At 45.6% G+C, this 18,999-nt stretch overlaps 2 protein-coding genes across 2 annotated transcripts; one reads left to right on the forward strand and one right to left on the reverse strand.

Moving 5' to 3' along the window:
* Positions 1–1,094: 1,094 nt before the first annotated feature.
* Positions 1,095–12,579, forward strand: LOC115792612 (protein FAM122A-like). The gene is made up of 9 exons (XM_030747214.1): positions 1,095–1,381; positions 2,125–2,209; positions 4,435–4,491; positions 4,614–4,660; positions 4,737–4,794; positions 6,428–6,492; positions 6,570–6,625; positions 6,729–6,813; positions 6,895–12,579. The coding sequence occupies exons 1-9, from the start codon at positions 1,281–1,283 to the stop codon at positions 7,016–7,018; spliced, it is 678 nt and encodes a 225-aa protein (XP_030603074.1). The 5' UTR covers positions 1,095–1,280; the 3' UTR covers positions 7,019–12,579.
* A 1,025-nt stretch (positions 12,580–13,604) lies between these two features.
* On the reverse strand, positions 13,605–18,947 carry LOC115792613 (chromatin complexes subunit BAP18-like). Its single transcript, XM_030747215.1, has 6 exons — positions 18,625–18,947; positions 17,778–17,872; positions 16,938–17,039; positions 16,226–16,455; positions 15,611–15,715; positions 13,605–15,497 (listed from the first exon to the last, which is right to left on the reverse strand). Exons 1-6 carry the CDS (start codon positions 18,643–18,645, stop codon positions 15,433–15,435), a joined length of 618 nt encoding a protein of 205 aa, XP_030603075.1. The 5' UTR covers positions 18,646–18,947; the 3' UTR covers positions 13,605–15,432.
* Between the last annotated feature and the right edge of the window lie 52 nt (positions 18,948–18,999).

Raw genomic sequence — 18,999 nt, forward strand, 5'->3', positions numbered from 1 at the left:
TAGAAAGTACAGATACTTGTGTAAAATGTAGGGAGTAAAAGTAAAAAGTAGTCAGAAAAATAAATACTTAAGTAAAGTACAGATACCTGAAAAATCTACTTAAGTACAGTAACGAAGTATTTGTACTTCGTTACTTCCCACCTCTGCTGATTATTATTAAACAAATTAATATTTTAGCTGCACCTTCATTTACATCCATCCATAAAAAGTTTTAAAAACACAGAAAAGTACTTCATATAAAAAAAAAAATCAGATACTTTATTAAAGATTGATCACTGTTAACACTACAGTACACACAGAACTCCATTAACACCAGTTTCACCTTCACACCATCCAAAGTGACAGGAAACTGATATGAACTAGTTATTTGTTATCATACCACATATTCTGCTGTATATTAGAATTAATAATAATAAACTGAATCAGTGGGAACTAGATTAAACAATTAAATGTATTTGGAAGTTATTTTTTATTCAGATGTGTTAGATACTGATTTATTTTGAGCTAAAAGTGTGAGAATATCCGTCATATATGACGATAATCTGAGTTTTGGAGTTAAAAACAATTTAACTTTTTTGTTTTTAACGCGTCTGTCCTCCGGGCTGCAGTTCCGCTTGTCTCCGGGCGGCGGCGCTGTTTCCACAGCTGGTGAGCTGCCTGTTTTTGGTTGAAGGACTATGTTGTAAAAATCTTTCAAACTGTTAATTTCGGACTTTCCGCGGCTCCCCTGGAGGGCTGCTCGGTGGGTTCGGGGCCCGTGTGACCGCCGCTTCCCGGGGACAGGCGCACTGGTCCGGGTCGGAGCGTCTCCTTAGCGGTTTTCTTCTCTCCGGAGCTTTTTATTGCCAGTTAGCTCCGCGGCTAATCTTAAAAGTCGCGTCAGCTGCGCGGATTAAAAGTTTCCCCGCAGAGTCGGGCCCGTCGGTGGAGGCTCCGCTGGGCGCTTTTAAATAACTTTATCGCGGCTGTTTCTGCGTGTTTTCCTCTGTTTTACGCAGTCGTAAAATTTACGTTAGCGGCAACTGCAAGTGAAGCGCAGTTGCGTGCAATAAATGTCGCTGTGGCCGGCAGTCACACACGGAGAAGGAGGTTTTCGTAAAGAGATGCGGTAAAGACAAGCGAGCTTCGGTGTTCCGCCCGCTGACTCGGTGGCTCTGGATTTGCTGCTAGTGAGGCCTGCGGGTCGGGCTTCCACCGGGCTCGAGTAGAGCCCGACGCCGCCGTCGAGAGGTTGAAGCCCGGCAGTCGGCGCAGCTGCAGCCCGGCCTGTGGACCAAGGTATGGAACGGATGGAAGTGGACCAGTGCGCAGGCGCAGCTGGCGGAGCGGGAGGCGGGGCACTCCGCAGGTCGAACAGCGCCCCCATGATCACAAGTGTCAGGTCTGTGGTACTACACCCAGCGATGAACGCCGTCCAAAAAAAAACGTTAATTTTAAGGTTATTGATCACAGAAAGCTCCCAGGTAGCATTTTAATAAAATTCGTTTTCTTAATACAACGATCCAGTCTTTAATTCGGCCTTATAACCGGTACGATGTAATAAAATTAACTGTTTTAGTTGTGTTTATTCTGTTTTCCCCAGCTATCCTACAATATAAAGAGGACTAGCGAACCAACATAATACTGTTTATATGTCTGCCTGATTTTCTTTATTTCCTTAATCTGCCAGTTATTTTTGCAGCTGATGGAGCAAAGAAAGGTTTATTCCTTTTTTTATCCTCACTGATATAAACTGTACAGTTAAACTACAGTTTGTTTACTTATTATTTCAGTTAACAAATAAAAATATGTGAAATTAAATAGTTCTGCAGTTGTTTGGTTTGAAAAACACTCCTCTTACCCACTTCTTGTTTTTATTACCCTGAAAACCATTAAAAGGATTTAAATATTCATCAGGTGGTCGTCAGGAATCCTCTTTAACCTCGAACATATGAACATAAATTGTTAATCACTCAGATCTGTTTAAGGTTCTATATTGTGATGTAGACAAATAAAGATATTTATAGATGTAAATGTCCAAATCTCTTCTTCAGTTGCAGCCATTACCTGACGCTCTGTCACATTTGCATGGGAGGTTATTGATCGTGTTATTGATGATGTTATTGGTGTCTCTCTCTCTCTCAGTGACGGGATGACGGTCTTCAGTCCCGTGTCCTCGGCTCGGTACAGACGCAGCAGTGTCTCCATCAACCCCAGCTGCCCCTCGCAGGTCGGTAACAGCTGATAGAAGAGGAACAAATGAGAATGTAGACAAACATAAAGGTGTGACTGTCTGTTTACAGCCCTGAAGTAACAATTAAATGCCAATGATCACAAAAACTGAAGCGTCGACCTTTCCGTCAGAGCAAGAACTGTCAGTCATTTGATATTAAATTTGATAAACAGATGTTATAAAACAGTTCTCGAACAGAAGCTTTCGTTTGTTGGAAAATCCAACAGGAACATCCAGCAGGTGGTGACGTTGCATCTCCGACGTCAACAAAACTTCAATTTTTAAAAACATTTTTTAGCTGAGGCCAGACATCGAGGAAAGATGGTCAGCTGACGGTTATTCAGCCTCACAGTGTTTGCTGGGAGTCACGGTTGGCTGAAGAGTTTGAGTTGAAGGAAGCTGGGCGTCTTCACTGGTCATCTTCAAGGCTCATGGCGAGTCTGGGTATTTAACCCTCAGTGGGGGCGTCACATTGGCCCTGCGACAGGCTGGCAGCCTGTACAGGGTGTACCCTGCCTCTCGCCCTATTTCAGCTGGGATAGGCTCCAGCCCACCCCCCCACCTCAAAACCTGAACAGGATAAGCAGAAGAGAATGGATGGATGGATGGATGGAGGCGTCACTTGAGAGTCGCTGATCCACCCTGTCATCATATGAGTCGTTGGGGTCTCAAGTGTGAGTGGGGGTTGGATTGCCTTGGAATAATCTCAGGACTTGGTTATGGATGGCTGATGGTTGTGTTGTAGACCACCACCTCTGTTCAGTGATGGTGGTTCTCTGCCCATCAGCCTCTCAGCTGAGAAGGTGAAACATCTTCAGGAACTTCAGGAGCAGTTAGGAAAGCCGATTAACACGTGTTTCTTTGAAGAGCCGGTCTGACCTTCACGGCAGTGTCTACATCCGTCTGGTTACGACTCCATTTTTCCCATCCTTACCTGAAGGAGTTTGGACCAGAGCGATGACGTCACTGTATCAGCCATGTTTGCTGGGACCGAGGTCTTTATTTGGTTCAGGTTTGCTGTTGTAGACCTCTGAAACTCTGGAACAGTGAGTTTAAAATAATGTTCATAATAATTGAACTTTATTTCTTACAGCAGAGTTGGAAGGTGCTTCACAGCATTAAAAACAGCATAAAAACATGAAGCCAGTTTTTAAAGGGTTTTTTAAACTCGGGGAAGCGAGTGAGGAAGCTCGTGTCACCGCGTTGGAGCTAAAAGAGTAAACACAGTCCTCTGAGCTGAGGGGTCAGGTGTTTCCTGTTGAGGGCATAAAGGTCGGCAGGCTGTTACAGCTGCTGAGACCAGAACTGAAACCAGAGGGAGACGTGAAGAGAGGCTGCACAGGAAGTAGATCAGCTGCATCAGCGTGGAACAAACATCTACAATGAACGCTGAAGTTTTATCGAGGACTGAAACCAGAAGGTCTCTGCAACCAATCAGCTCCAACCCTCACTGAACCGAAGGGGGAAAGACCGAAGCTTATGGAACAGCACGAGGCACAAAAATCATGTGACTGCTGTATCCTGGCAGAAGGAAACAAGGAGCCAAGTCTGAATCATAATCGGGGAACGGCTTTGAGATTATATTCTGTCAGACGGGGTCGCCTTTAACTGCATGCACACAGAGCCTGCTCACACCTGACGGGACAGCAGGACTGCAGAGCAGTCTGACTGACTGTGTTAGTTAAAGTACGTGTGTGTGTGTGTGTGTGTGTGTGTGTGTGTGTGTGTGTGTGTGTGTGTGTGTGTGTGTGTGTGTGTGTGTGTGTGTGTGTGTGTGTGTGTGTGTTTAGAGTTAAATGATGAACAGTGGAGGTCACGCAGAGTTTTCAAATCTAATCCGTGTTAATAAAACTTTGATTTATGTCACACTTTATTAAACGAAACTCGGGCAGAAGCCGGACATCAAACTGTCAAAAATGATAACAGAGATTAACAAATGCCACACAATCATTTACAAAACGATAAGTGATGATAGGATCATAATAGAAGCTGAAAAATGTGCTTTTAGATGCGACTCCTGACGGTAAAAGCGTAGTTACAGTCTGCAAACTCAAGATGGCAGCACAGCTTACACACTCCATGCCTCCTCCTCCTCCCACAGGTGTTTTCTTTGTTTTCTGTTGGAGGAACAAACTGAAACTTGTCCTGATATATTAGAGCTTTGGTGATGCTGATGTTTTAGCCTCTTTTAGCTCCTGTTTTACACATTTTTCCTCTTCCAGCTCGTCCCTCTGTCTCCTTTCTCTCTGACCGCAGACAGGCTCGACCACAAGAGGCAGGTGAGGACAGATGACTTCCTCCCGTTTCCCACCGACAGCACGTTCTTCCTGTATTTGCTCTGTTTGTCTTCCACATAATCAAAAAGCGGTGCTTCAGTGTCTGCTTTTCTACTTCACCTCAGGAGGAGAACACGGAGATGACGCTCAGAGGGACTCTGCAGAGACTCAGGTAGTCTGAATACTCTCCTCTGGCTCTATGAGGATTAAACAAGATCACATTAACCCTTCCTCTCGCTCTCTTCCAGTCCTTCCAGTCTGATCCCAGTTCCTCCAGTCAGCCAGTGGCATGACCACACATCAGTGGTGAGCATCTACACACCAGCTTTCATGCTGCCTTGCTTTTATTTTGATGGTATTTGATGGTTTATCCTGTCAGGATGTTTTATTCCAGAGGTCCCCAACCCCCGGGCCGTGGACCGGTACGGGTCTGTGGGACATTTGGTACCGGGCCGCACTTAAAGAATAAATAACTTACATTATTTCTGTTTTACTTATTATCTGAGTCTGAACATTTTATTTTGAAAAATGGCCAGATTCTCTCTGTTACTTCCCTCTATGACTTCCTCTTGACGTGCCAAGATGCTTCTGGTCATGTGATACGGCACCACTAAAATTAAAGCTTTGTGTCTGTCTTAACAAAATAGGTTGGTCGGCCTACATAACACTTGTTTAAATATTTGAGTGCTCAACTAGAGTAGAAAAGCACCATATAAGAACTGGTCCATTTTTATTCAGCAACACCGGGGATAGCAGCGAGGCGGACCCAGCCAAGTCAAGCCGACTCTCTCCGATGCTTGACACCGCAGCTCTGCAGCCTCTCCTGTGAAGTCAAGGCTTGTATTGGTGTGTGTGCTGGCCGAACCCAGCCAACCCACAAGCTAGCAAAAATGAGTAGCAGAGAAACAAGCTCAGGGCTCACACTGATTCAGCGTTATGGTCAGCTGTATTTTTCATGCACGTTATACAGTAAAAAACTCGCCGAAGTCGCACAAATCAGATTTTCGCTCTAGTCGGATGGCTTCTGCAGGTCATGATTTTTCCTGACGTTAATTCCAATAAAATATCACCTAAATCAGTCGGATTTTCACCTACCTCGGATGAAAAATCTATTCCCATTGTAATACATTTCCAATTAAATGTGATCCATAAGTCGGATGAGTTTAGCACACTAAACCCTCCTCAGCTCCCGTCCCTCCACTTCCATGCATCGGCTCATTCATGCACAAGTACACACACTAACAACCCCTGGAGACGCTTTAGTGTCTGTATCAGTTCATTTCACCGGAGACAATCATGGCCGCAGGAGGCAAGCGTAGGCTACAAACTCGCACTTACGAGCAAAAATACGAGATTATAAAATTTGTTGCAGCAAATCCAGAGATGAAGCAGAAGCAGAAATTTCGATATTAGACCCCAAACTGTCGGATATTTTGAAGAATCGGATTTTATCCGACTTACACTCAAGACAGATTTTTAACAAGTCAGATGAAATTCAATGGGCCACGTGAATCCGACTGAGGCGATTTCTACTATCTTATTTTGAAGGCATGTTTAAATGTTACCATGGCGACCAGAGAGGATGTTATTCATGCTGTGGCGCGATGTTAGGAGTGGATTCATGTTTATTATTATACTTTGAAACTACTTTGATTACAGTCGTATCATTCATTTTGATGTATTTATCCACTTTAAAGGGCCAGTCCGGGGAAATATTTTCTAAAAGTAAACCAGTCCATGGCTTGAAAGAGGTTCGGGACCACTGTTTTATTCTAGCCTAGAGCTGAGCTGAGGCTCATGGGTAATCTAGTTTTTAGACCAATAAGAGACTTTATTGGATTTAGTTTAACCATCTTGAAGTCCTGAAAGTAAATCCGGATCAGGAGGTTTCACAGTGTGAGAAGTTCAGATCATTTAACCTGGAACGTTTCTTCTTCAGTGGTTTCCAACGCACGACAGCGGTGTCACGCCCAACTCGTCCCCGAGCCCTACCAGGAGGTTCAGGTTTGTTGAAAGTCAAAAGCAGATTTATTCTGTATTTAATGCATTGGTGTGCTGATGAATGTGTCGATTGCCCGCAGACCTGCGGTCAGCGCCACGGTGAGGTGGCCGGCGTTGACTCCGCTGAAGAGGAAAGGTAAATTCAACAATAAATATTAAACATTTTACTGTTAATCACCATTCATTTTTCTACAGTTTTGTCATAAAGGTGTATAAATTTGGGAAACTTCATCTCTCAGGAGGGGTGGAGTCAGACGGACCTCCAAAGAAGCTTTTTGTTGCTGGAGTAACAGACCCCGCCCACCGCAGCAGCTACACAGTCAGGTGAGGATCACCTGAGAGGTGCATTTGTCTTAAAAATTTAGAATGTGAAAATTGATCTTTTTTTCCATCTCTTCTCCTCAGTGTCTCGCAGTCAGCAGCAGACTCTCCTCCTGTGGGAGGAGTCAGTCCTCAGTCCCGCCCCCTCTCTCTCTCTCCCCCAACCTCCTTCACCCCCTTCACTTCCCACCAACACCCCGGACACTAAAGCCCACCTCACCTAGAGCCCTGACCCGTCACTGTGGATGCAGACTGACCATCAGCAGCCGGAGGAACTTCGACCTTCATCAGAGCATAAATCCACTCCAGTCATCTGTCAGCATCCCTGTAAGCCCCGCCTCTTCCTGCAGCAGAAAGAAGATGTTTTTTCACTTCTAGTTCAGCTGATTTCCTGCCCTCTGAGAGGGCCTGGATATTTTTTTTTTTGGGGGGGGGGTCAATGCTGTAGATTTCCAGCTGTTCCCATTGGCTGATTGGAGTGTCATCTTCAGAATCATGTCACTTTGTGGCTCCACCCCATGTGTAGGCCACACCCACTGCAGATTAAATGACCTAGAGAGACCTCATCATCATTGCAAGTAGAAGTGATTTTGGGAAAATTTGTGGAGAAATTTAAGACACACTGGTTGTGTTGTGTTGGGCTGGAAATGTGAAAAGACCCGACTTGGACTGAAAAGGATTTTGGGTAATCCTTACATGAACATCGAGCAGTAATTAGGACTAAAGAAGGAAGCAAAAAAGCCAGAGGATGTCTCGTACTTTGGCTTCATTTCTCTAAAATCTCTTGAAGCCTGAGATGGAGCTCAGCTCATGGGTGGATGAAACCACAGGGCTCCTGTCCGATTGGACCAGTCGGGTGATGCTGTTTATGAAGTTACGCGTTCTCTCCGGTTAATTACTTGGATAGGTCAGATGAGGTCTTGAGTTGTAATCAAGACTGAAATGCAGACTATTGTCAAAATGGTCTTTGGAGGAACTTCCAGAACATTTTGGTTTCACTTCAGTCGACGGGATCTGAACCAAACTCAGAAACTTCCGCAGAACCTTTTTTTTTTTTCCTGAAGTCACATTTGTAAAATCTTTCTGTAAGGAAGATGTAGAAATGATGAGGCTGATGTAGACGAGGAAGTCATGAGTGTTCATGACTTGTGGATCAGTGGAAGAACATCTGGACTGGCACTTCACTGAATCCATGAACCAAGGCTATCATTCCTAATCCCAAAACCACATGAAGGCGGGGCAAAGTTCTCCCACTGATCAAAGTCTCAGCCATCGAAGACTTGTGTTTTAATGAAAACTTTCAGTCATGGCTGAGACTGAATCCTTCTGTTTTTCAGGAAGAATCTCGACAGACTTTGGTCGGGTTTCTGGCTGGTTTTCCAAACTGGTCCTCAGTTAGTGGAAATGTGGAGAGGTGGTCTTCTTGTTAATAGTGTATCTATATGTGAATAGTCGGAGCAGCTGATGTGCGCTGACCTTCCTTCAGCCCGCAGGGTCTGATTGTACATATTGAATCTGCAGAAAGAAGCTGTGCTCTTCCTCCTCTGAGGTACATTTATGCTTTAACCCTCCCTCCCGTCAGTCTGTTCTGATTTGTCAGAACCACCAGGACCTCCAGGAGAGTCTAGATTCTCACTGAGTTCTTCCTGAGGTCGTCAGAGTGGTAAAGATCAGACTGTTGATGGTACAAACCCCCTTAAAGATAATAAGATAAGTATTGACATTGTGGTAATATATCAGTCATAATGCCTGGCCTGGGGTGTGAATAGTTTAATAGTTTTATTTTAAAATCTTTGGCGCCTCAATGGGAGTGTGATTACAAGAAAACATCTGAGAATAACCAAAAACTTTCCAATACACACCAAAAAAAACCATCTCACAAGTTCACCACTCACCAGACTGTTTGGGGTAGATAGTTCCTGATGGGTGCTGGTGTACTACCCTGTGTCCATCAGTGCTTATCCAGCTCTACCTAGAAACTGTCCGGCACTCATGAGTAACCATTTGCCAAACTATCTTGCACTCATCAGAAACTGCTTGGCGTACTATTCTGTGCCAATTGGAAATTATCTGAGACTAACCAGAAACCTTCCACTGCACACCACAAACTATTGGGCAGATCATCCATCCCTACACAGTCAGCTCGCAGCACTACCCTGCAGTCAGCAGTTTCAATCAGCTACCCTGCAAACACCAGGATGATGTTTGTGAGTGGCTCACACACCCATGGAGGCTCCGTATGATTCAGAGTTCACTCCGTATGGCAGTAACCAGGTTTGTACAGGCGTCCTATAAAAATGTCACTTCTATAAGCACCAATTCACTGATCTGGATTTCATAGTATTTGAGTTTTGTCATCTCTGTGATGACTCAACACATGAGCACAAAGCTGACCTCTGGTCAGGGGTCGGAGGCGGAGATTTTATGTGGGCGGAGGTTTCAGAAGCGAGCTGCAGTTCTGCTTCCAGCGTTTGCACTTGCACAGCACTGTACAGTTTCTTAGGATCACTCATCGTGCCTGAACATGTCTTCATTTCGGAGGAGCGGTGGTCGGGTTAACGCGCTCGTTAAACGTCAGGTCTGAGGTTTTTCTTCCACCGTCACCCGTGAGATGTGTTTGTATATAGAGTCTCTATAAGCTCTTTTTATTGAAGTGTCTTCATTCCCAAAAATAATGAACCGCTGAGTGCCGGTCGCTGCTCCAGCGTCGCCGGCTTCAGAGACACGAAAGCTTTGTAGGTTTTTTTTTTTTAGAGGCAGATTTTTCTGTTGTCACGACTTTGCACAGTTAGATCATTTTAATCTTTCTTTCCATAAAGAGATTGATCGCATATCCTCATGGAAGAAATGCTGTTAAGTTTTGCTGCTTTTTCTGTTTTCTTGCTTTATTTCATGACCTGTTACCATCTCTGAGTCTGTCCCGCTCCAGACGAACGCACCCAGCACATTTACGTCCTGAGGTCGGAGGATGAGGCCGACGCCAAACCAAGTTTCAGTTCTTTAAAGAAGCCAAAGTTGTCACAGGCTAAAATAAAAACTGTTATTTCAATAAAATCCAGGAAAAAGTGGCAAAATTCAGATTTAAATCAGACATTTAATCATTTATTGAAGCTTCTGAGGCCGGACAGACTTTCCTCAGAGGTAACAACATGCTGCCAAATTCTTGTTGCTGTACAGACAAACCATAGCTTTAAGACAACTTCCTCTGTCTGTGTGTGTGTGTGTGTGTGTGTGTGTGTGTGTGTGTGTGTGTGTGTGTGTGTGTGTGTGTGTGTGTGTGTTTTAAACTTTGCACAAACACCATCCCAGGCTGTCGGTAGCTCTGGAGCGAGGAGGAGTTTTTATGTAGCTGGACTGAGCTGTGGTGGATTCTGGTGTCGAGCGTCTCTTTGGTGTTCGTTAAACTTTCAGCTTTAAACGGAAAGAGAGGAAGTCTGTCTGACGGCTTCATCCTTAAAGTGTCTCAGATTACAGTTTTGTGTTTAACGCACGTTTCCAGTGTGATTGGAGATTCTGCTCGTCCCTGTACCCGTCCCTGTGAGATTAAAGCCAGATGTTTCCTTTGGTTTTACAGAAAAAGTTGGTTTGAAATATTAAAATGAAAGTTAGCATCCAGTGACTAAAAGAATCAGCCATTATTTATGGTTCATTTTAATCCATCAGTGAGTGGTAAGTCCTCTTGGTGGCTCCCTTATTTCACAGCGGGTGGATCCACACGCCCTTCCTGAGGCAGCCCTCTCGTGGATCCGGCTTGTGTTTCCTCTCGGTTTATTTTTCAGGGTCTCCGGTGTCACCAGCAGATCTCTGGGCCCAGAGTTTCCTCTCTGAATGCTGCAGAGTGCAGATAGATTAAAAAGCTCAAAATCACTGTCAGACGATCAGCTGAGGACAGTATGATGTCACCTTTGGTTGGCGAGGCCTCCAGATGAGCGTTTTCGCTGTTGCCGCTCTTGGTTTTGAAACTTGATGTTGAGCAACACTGAATTCTCATTGGCTAACCACATGTTACCAAGGATACCATGTTTGAGTGGCTCTGATGCTGCACGCTCCTATTTGAGCTGATAATCATGCTCAGTAACAGATCTGATGTTTTACTGAAGCTGACCCCTGACCTCATAAAGTTTTCCCTGAAGAGCTGGAAGCCTCACGCCCCCTGCTGGCCTGCAGGTTTGAGGCGCGCCTGCGTTAGCGTCACTTTTCAGAGCTGCCGTTCCTCTTTCAAAACTTTCAGCAGGTCTTACCTGCAGCCACAGCCAGCCCTAACATGATCATCTTACACTTTCAGGTTGATCAGCAGCTCTGCGTCCTTTGTTTAATACTTGTTCAGAATTAGTAAATGAAATTGTTGTAAGCCCGGTAACGTTTTTAAAGCCGGTGACCGTTGTCAGCACTTGGATCTGGTTTTTAAACCATTGTGACTGCAGTACAGGTTAAAGCTGAGCGCACATACTTCAGGGCCTGCCTGCAACATTTGGCATTTCTGCACAAACTCACACCTTCATCACTCAGATGACCAAACATTCAGAGTAATCCCTGATCTGCTGCTTCCACTTCTCCAGCTGTGATCGTTGCTGGTTTTCTTGGGATTTTTTTCGGCTCAGGCTTCAGGAGCAGATGAAACGGTTGATTATTGAAGAACTCTGCAGCACTTTGGTTTAAAATGAGGAGAAACCCTCCAGTCACACTGGGATGTTGTAGTTTCAGGACTTCCAGACGTTGCCTTTAGCTTTTTATTTTGGATTTGTGCTCGTTAAAGTTGAAGCATTACGTTGGTATTGGTCAGGGTTTGGCGGCGAGTACTCGCTGAAGGTTTTTCAGTATTAAAGGAGTATTTTACTCTGGAACGCTGCGAGTCAGTCAGAAATGACCTTTCCAGGGTCCCGTACTTCCCCTACATCAGACTGCTTTGAGAGTGTTAGTTTGCCATCAGCTCAGAGTATTCTGGCTTTCATCTCACAGTCTTCATCAGTCGATGGGACTTGTGTAAGTTAGCGTCGCCGTGGGTCCCTCAACAAAAAGCCAAATAACCTGTGCATTAAATAAAACTTGTTTTGTTTCGTTCTGCAAGATAATTTTTACAAACAGATGCCACAGCACCAACGTCAGGCTCGAAACCCGCGACCCCCACCATCCTGAGGTCACGCAGCATAAAGAGACGCAGAGCCACGAGTTCAGAGCTTTAACTCGTTTCAGGGTTTTCAGGCTGGGCGGAGGCGTCACCTGTGATCATGTGACCAGGATACCTGTTACCTGTGTATGGTGTGACTGAGGTTAAACAGTCAGCCGGGTAAAGCTCTGTCTTGTGTGAAGATCATGAGCTGTGGTTGAAGCTGAGAGTTTCACACAGTTATAATAAACATGAAGTATTTAATGTTTAACAAAGCTTAAGATCCCCGTCTTAATACAAACCTTTAATTTTGAGTGATGATGAGACTGACAGTCGATGAAGGACCAGAGTGAGATACGACTTTAAAAAAGGGCTGCTAAGAGTTTTATTGCATAGACAAAGGGAACTAAAAGCACATCACATTCAAGTATTTTCACACTGTAGATACTTTAAATTCTCTACGTGAGACAAATGAGATGATGTATTTTTATGCAACTGAAGAGTTAAAGTCTATATTCAAGTGTTCATTCCCTCGAGACGATCTCACGGCTGTAAAGACGCAGAATGACTTTTTAGTGGAAACAATTCATGTACACACTATAAATATATATAAATATTATATTGTATATGAAACTACCAATAAAAGAAAATCTGTACCTTCACGTCGAGTGTTTGTTTTTTTCCAGGAAAACTTTTATCCTCATGTTTCCTTTCAGATCGGCTCTTCCAGGAATTCTGGTCCCAGTTTGGTCCTGATGGTGCAGGTATGACCCTACAATGATTACAGAGAAAACCCAACAATCAAAACACTATGAGCAGCACTTGGTGACAGTGAGAAGGAAAAACTTCATTTTAACAGGAAGAAACCCGCAGCAGAACCAGGCTCAGGGGGGGGGGGGGGGGGGGGTCATCTGCTGAGGGGGGAGAGACAGATTAATAATAACTAATGATTAAATGCAGAGTGGAGTATAAACAAAGTAAATAAGGTGAATAAAAAGAAACAGTGCATTATGGGAACCCCCCAGCAGCCTAGGCCTATAGCACTATAACTAAGGGGGGGGTCAGGGTCACCTGATCCAGCCCTAACTGTAACTGACGGCTGACAGTCAGCCACAAACAGGAAACTGAGACTCACCAAGACTGGAAGAACGTTGCCTGATCTGATGAGTCTGAATTTCAGATGCTAGGGTCGGAGTTCGGAGTATCCTGCCTTGTATCAGCCGTTCAGGCTGCTGGTGCTGTGATGTGTGGGGGATATTTTCTTGGCACACTGAGCATCATTTAAACCCCACAGCCTACCTGAGCGTTGCTGCTGACCACGTCCATCCCTTTATGACCTCAGACGGCCTCCACAGCAGCAGATCTCAGTCCAGCAGAGCACTTTGGGACTCGGTGGAGGTTCTCATGCAGCAGCTGTGATGCTGTCATGGCAACATGGACCAAAATCTGAGGAATGCTTCCAGCAACCTGGAGTCCAACCTGGTACCAGTAAGGTGTACCTAATGAAATGGCTGGTGAGTGTGTATATTTCCAAATGTGTCCTTTGGAACAGTAAGAGGTTAAATGTTTATTATAAGTTTTACAAACTCCTCAGATCTGCACTGAAGCAATGAACACATCATCACAGCTTTAAGTGTTCTGAGTTTATTTCACATAATTAAAACTGGTTTACATCAGTCACTGATCGATGAGTCAGAATGCTCGCCCAGATACCGTTGTGGTCGCCGACTTCCTACTAAAACAAGACTGAAGGTGACTTCCTGCTGACTGACCCCGTGTGCTGACGGATCGTATCCCTCTGAGCTCTCACACCACCTCAGAGACGTCATCAGAGCTGAACACGGACAGCTGACGTGGGAAACCTGAGCAGTTTCAGCTGCTGGTGGACAGATTTAAAATTCATGAGAACTCCGACTCCAACCACTCTCCGAATGACTGCGTACAGCCAGCTGCACCTGGACCTCTTATTTAGTGAGGAGCGCCACGTTTCACGTTGTCTGGACGTTCCTCTGTTTGTGTTGGTAAACGGCTTCGCCGCCGGCGACTAGTCAGCATTTATACGCCGCTGCCCTGTTAACCTGATTATTCTTAAGTGGCATCCACACAGGAAGTGATCAGCAGCAACCAGAGACCGCAGAACGTCACATTCAATGACTGAAGAGCGAAAGGACCACAGCTGACTGACATCTGACACAGAGCCTGGAATGTCCAGCAGCATGTTTCACTAACGTACGCCGCCACTCAGCTGATGTTACGACAGTATTATGTGCACCCCCCCGACAGGTAGTTGTAAATATGTGAGGTGGAACGTGAGACGATGACAGTCGGCAGAGCTTCGAGATGAGCCGCTGACACTGAACTGTCGGTGTGACATTTAAAACAATCAGATTAGTGAAGAATCATCAAAAGGTGCTGAAACCGTGTTCGTGCGGTCGGTTTAACGTCGCCCATCAGATTCTGCTCAGTGCTGATCAAACAGCTGGTAACACAGCTGCAAGGAACATCCAACTAACCACCCTCTGGCTGCAGTGCTGCATTACATCCTACCAGGCACCCATTCAAGCAGGAAGTATATATTTTAAGCCAAGCAACAGCTGCCTCTGTGAGTGTGAATACTCAGGAGGAGCTCAGGGTGGAGCTGCTTCTCCTCCACATGGAAAACCCACGACATCAACCCAGACCAGCAGCAGAAAATGGAGGATGGACTGAACTATTCAATTTAAAAAAAACAAAACATTTGAAACATCACGACCACTCTTCTGATCAACTTGATCACAGTAACGATGCAGGCAAGCGTCCATAATGCTTGCTCAGGTGGGAGGAGCCACAGACTTTGTGGCAGCGCTCTGGATTACAGCTGTTAGGTCACGTTCACACGTCCAGGAGAGCGATGAAGCCTCTGCACACGAAGAGGCTTCATCGCTCTCACCTCTGCCACCGTGAACGAGGTCACGAATCTGGATCTGCTGCGTAGATTTCCTCGACCTGAAAGTTCAAACCCGTTTTTGCAGCTCCGGCCAATCAAATCGTGTTTGTTCTGATGTTCGAGTGCGGCAGCACGTTCACTGTCGTTTATTGAAACGGATCCTCAACTTTCAGGAAGTGCTGTCAAAACTGGAGGTCTCCAACAATATCAAGGTGGGTGGGGTCAGAGTACTGACAGGTGGATGCGTAATCGGAGCCATCAGGCTCTGAGCTGAGGGCCACAGAGAGGTCAGAGCCGAGTCTGCACACGAGATCTAAAACCACTGAATATCGGCGGGCTGATTCTTTCACGTCCTGGCTGTGTTTGAGGAGCAAAGCTTCTCTTCATGATAACAGAAAACATCAGAAACAGACTTTCAAAATAAAAAAATTAAAACATGATTCATATCCAAAGATCTGCGTCACTACAACAGAAGAAAAGTCTGACCGAGCGCCATCGCAGGTTTTATAAACTCGATGAACATCGGGAACAGAAGCGTCCTGAAAATCTACAGAGGGGGAAACTGAGGTGGCTATAGAGAGGTCAGAGGTCAGCGAGACAGGAGGGGGAGGTCACTGGAGTTCATGATGAGGCTGGAGTCCAGGTTGAGGCTCTCTGAGGAAACAAGAAGAGTTCATGGATCAGGAATAACTACAGCAAACCTTTAACCTGGCAGAGGCTGATCTAAAGGAGCCCCAGGCCATCCAGCAGACCTGCGGGACACCGACCTTGATCAAAGTTCAGCTTCTTGTTGGAGGAGCCGTCGCCGAGGCCTTCGATGTCCACCAGATCGCTGTTAACGTCCGAGTCGTTCAGAGCGCTGAGTGTCACATCTGCAGGGACGAAGGAGAAGCCAGATTAACAGAGCAGACTTCAGGGAGAGGAAATAAGATGCTAAGTAACTTCTGGAGCAAATGAAGACAGGACAGCAGGACGTCTGAAAGGAACTTTGATCAGCTGATATGCTACATCTTAACCAGCTGTTCGCCGCTAGTAAGGGCAAGTAACCGGCGCTTCAGCGTTGATCGCCTCTTGTTATAGAGTTAAAGGTCACCACACGGTGGCAGGAAGTCCAGAGGTCGTTTTCAAAGAAAGGATCTACGGAGAAGCTTCACATGATTCCGTTCAAAATAATCCTTCTTTGTCTTCTCCTGGGCCTCGGCTCATGTGTCTGAAACAAGCTGTTGTAGCTCCTCCCCTCTTTCTAAGCCAACTTTCTTCTGACTGGCTGCCCTCTGAGATGACCATATCAGAGCTAGCCCCTCTCTGTGACATCATACAGATCCAAGAGTAGAAAAACTGAAACAGAGCGGAGAGGAAAAAAAAAAAAGGTGTGGTCTCACCTGCCGTCTTCTGCTTCTTGATGGGCGGGGCCAGGGAGGGGCTGCTCTGCATTCCCGTCGAAACAACGACCTGTGAGGTCGGCACGGATATCATGGCGGGCGCAGCGGGAGCCGGGGCCGGCGTCATGGCAACTGCAGCTTTCTTGACGGCCTTCTTGGGAGACTCGGAGGAAATGGGGACCCGGCTGTCCTCGTACAGCTTCCTCTTCACCGTGCTCTTTATCTGAGCTCTGCAGAGGAAGAGGAGCAGCCGTCAGCCAATCAGTATCCACCCTCAGAAATTCAGCCCTTTTTTTAAATCCTTAAATTATAGGAAAAGTCTCACATTTTGTAACACTGGATGAAAATATTCAACAGTAAAGTCTTTCATTATTTTTATGGCAGTTGATGTAACTACACCCAACAGTAACTACACCCAACAGTAACTACACCCAACAGTAACTACACCCAACAGTAACTACACCCAACGACCACAGAGACGAGTCTGACTAGTTTTTTTTTGGCCTCCATTGTTCCCTGGAACCATTTAAAAAATTAAACCTCTGAAAACAACAAACGTGAGGTGAGCTTCGTGCAGTTTCGTACCCCTCCTTCACTTTTCTGTCTGATTCTGCTGACGGCCTCGTGTGATCTTTGTCTTCTGTTTTTGGTGAATAATTCTAAATCTAAACGGCTTCATTAATAAAAATGGAACCGCTCCTTTAACACTCACACTGTGCGCTCTTTGATCACGGTGCTGATGTTGTTGAGGTCGTCTCCAAACCGACGCACGGCCAATCGCAGCATCTCGATCTCCGTCTCTGTCCATTTGGCCCTGAGGACCCAAACACTGCGTCAGCTCACAGAAACATCCAAACATGAGGACAAACCGTCCTGCATGATTCACAGTTCATATAATCGCTCTGTGTCTCTGATTTGACCCTGACCCCGTCTGCAACATGAATGATCTCAGTGGAAAAAAAGGAGAAAATTAAAAGAAAATAAAATTGTTTTACTAGAATGTGGTTCATTGATGGGATATGATATCACTCAGTGAACCACACTGACTCTGTATCAACGACCTTACTGCTGAGATAAAGCAAAAACCCCCAAAGTCTGTCACAGTCTGCACACATCTGCTGCCCTCCCCTCCTCCGGGGAATGATTTACTGATGGCTGGGTGCCTTAGGTATACAAGTACATGAAAACTGAATGAGGTCGACTAACACCAAAAGAAGAAGACGTCTCTCTGGTTAGCACGTAACAGGGTGGAGGTGTACAGCATGCAGGTGCTGTGACGTCTAAACATGTAAACCCAGTGAGGCCGGCTTACAGCCCACCGAGGATGAGAAGCTGGCTTTAAGATTATTTAACTGTTCTGGAATGTATCAGGTGACAGGCACGTCTAACCTACAGCCTCTCAAACAGACTTAAAAAAGAAGAAAAAACAGTTTTATTGAAATAAAATTGTAAGAAATTAAAATTAAAATTAATTAATTCCACAGGTCAGTGGGAACCCTGTAAAAATGTGTGTGTGTGTGTGTGTGTGTGTGTGTGTGTCTCTCTCTCTCACCCTGCAGGGCTGGAGTCAGACACCGGGTGGAGCTGCATGGTCAGCTCGCCCAGCTTGGTGAAAGCAGCTCCAGCTGCTGAGAAGATCTCACCCACCTGCAGGAAACAGAATCAGAGGTCTGATTTAAACCTGAACGCAGAAGCTACACCGAGCACCACCTTCAACCACACACACAGTGTGCCGTTTACCTCACACACACAGTGTGCTGTTTACCTCACACACACACAGCCAGCACTGAGCCAATACTGCACCACCAACAACTGAAAACACCTGACAGGCGGCCTGTCTGAGTCCGGCTCATCTCGCAGGTGTGCACCGCGTGCATGTGCGCACATTCACGGTGGTCTGGATGTTGTCTATAAACTGTACGCAGTCTGAGGAAAAACTGAACCAGCAAGCAGGACTTTTAACCCGGGCTGAAACAATGAGGTGACTCATCAAATAAACGGCAGCAGACTGTTAATGCTGTTTTATTCACTGATGTCTCAGAGAATGATCAATCCGCAGCAGCATTCAGGTGCGCAGATAATACCGCAGCATCACGTTTAACACACCTGTCTGTGAGGAGGGAGGACCACAGTAAAGGCTGGATTTCTGCTCAAACACGAAACGCTCAGGCGGGTAACTCTGTGCCGAAATGACTTCTACATTTTATAAATTCAGGACACAAATATTTAAAGCTGCTTTCATGAAGTCCTCATTAGTGCTGCAGTAAAATAAGTTAAATTGACTGATTTGTGAATGGAGTTCTGTGCGCAGCTGCATGGCGTGCTCGCTCTGAAAGTTGGCTTTAAAGCTCAGTTCGCCCTGCTGTAAAAGAAACGACCATAAACAGGTGAGAGCTTACCTTAGCAGAGGCTGACGTCATTTCTGACCCGCAGGTGAGCTTTTTATTTATTTCCTCCCGAAATGAAACAAATAAAACAAACCGCAGCTAACTGCTAGCTACGATTAGCTCCGGTAAGGTTAGCTAAAGCTGGCTTCCGTTAGCGGGATGCGCGAACCTTATGACCCCAAACTCCCAAAGCTGTGACAGGTTCAGTAACGATGAGGTGCTCCGGTTTAATTTGGCTCATTTATTAATTACATATTCAAAAGAAAAAAATGTAAATATCACAACAAAGGCAGACGGGAAACAGAGAATGTTGCGCGACTTTGCAACTTTAACGCCATTGGTCAGCTTGACAGGAAAAGGCGGGGCGTGTGGCCACCGAACATTTCA

This window comes from Archocentrus centrarchus, chromosome 14 (assembly GCF_007364275.1).
Source record: "Archocentrus centrarchus isolate MPI-CPG fArcCen1 chromosome 14, fArcCen1, whole genome shotgun sequence".
NCBI classification, from domain to species: Eukaryota; Metazoa; Chordata; class Actinopteri; order Cichliformes; family Cichlidae; genus Archocentrus; species Archocentrus centrarchus.

Coding starts and splice junctions, on each gene's coding strand:
- LOC115792612 (XM_030747214.1), top strand. CDS start 1,281: ATGGAACGGATGGAAGTGGACCAGTGCGCAGGCGCAGCTGGCGGAGCG. Junction 4,661..4,736: donor GGGACTCTGCAGAGACTCAG/GTAGTCTGAATA, acceptor GCTCTCTTCCAG/TCCTTCCAGTCTGATCCCAG. Junction 4,795..6,427: donor GGCATGACCACACATCAGTG/GTGAGCATCTAC, acceptor TTTCTTCTTCAG/TGGTTTCCAACGCACGACAG.
- LOC115792613 (XM_030747215.1), bottom strand. CDS start 18,645: ATGACGTCAGCCTCTGCTAAG. Junction 17,873..18,624: donor TGACGTCAGCCTCTGCTAAG/GTAAGCTCTCAC, acceptor TGTTTCCTGCAG/GTGGGTGAGATCTTCTCAGC. Junction 16,456..16,937: donor GTGATCAAAGAGCGCACAGT/GTGAGTGTTAAA, acceptor CTTCCTCTGCAG/AGCTCAGATAAAGAGCACGG.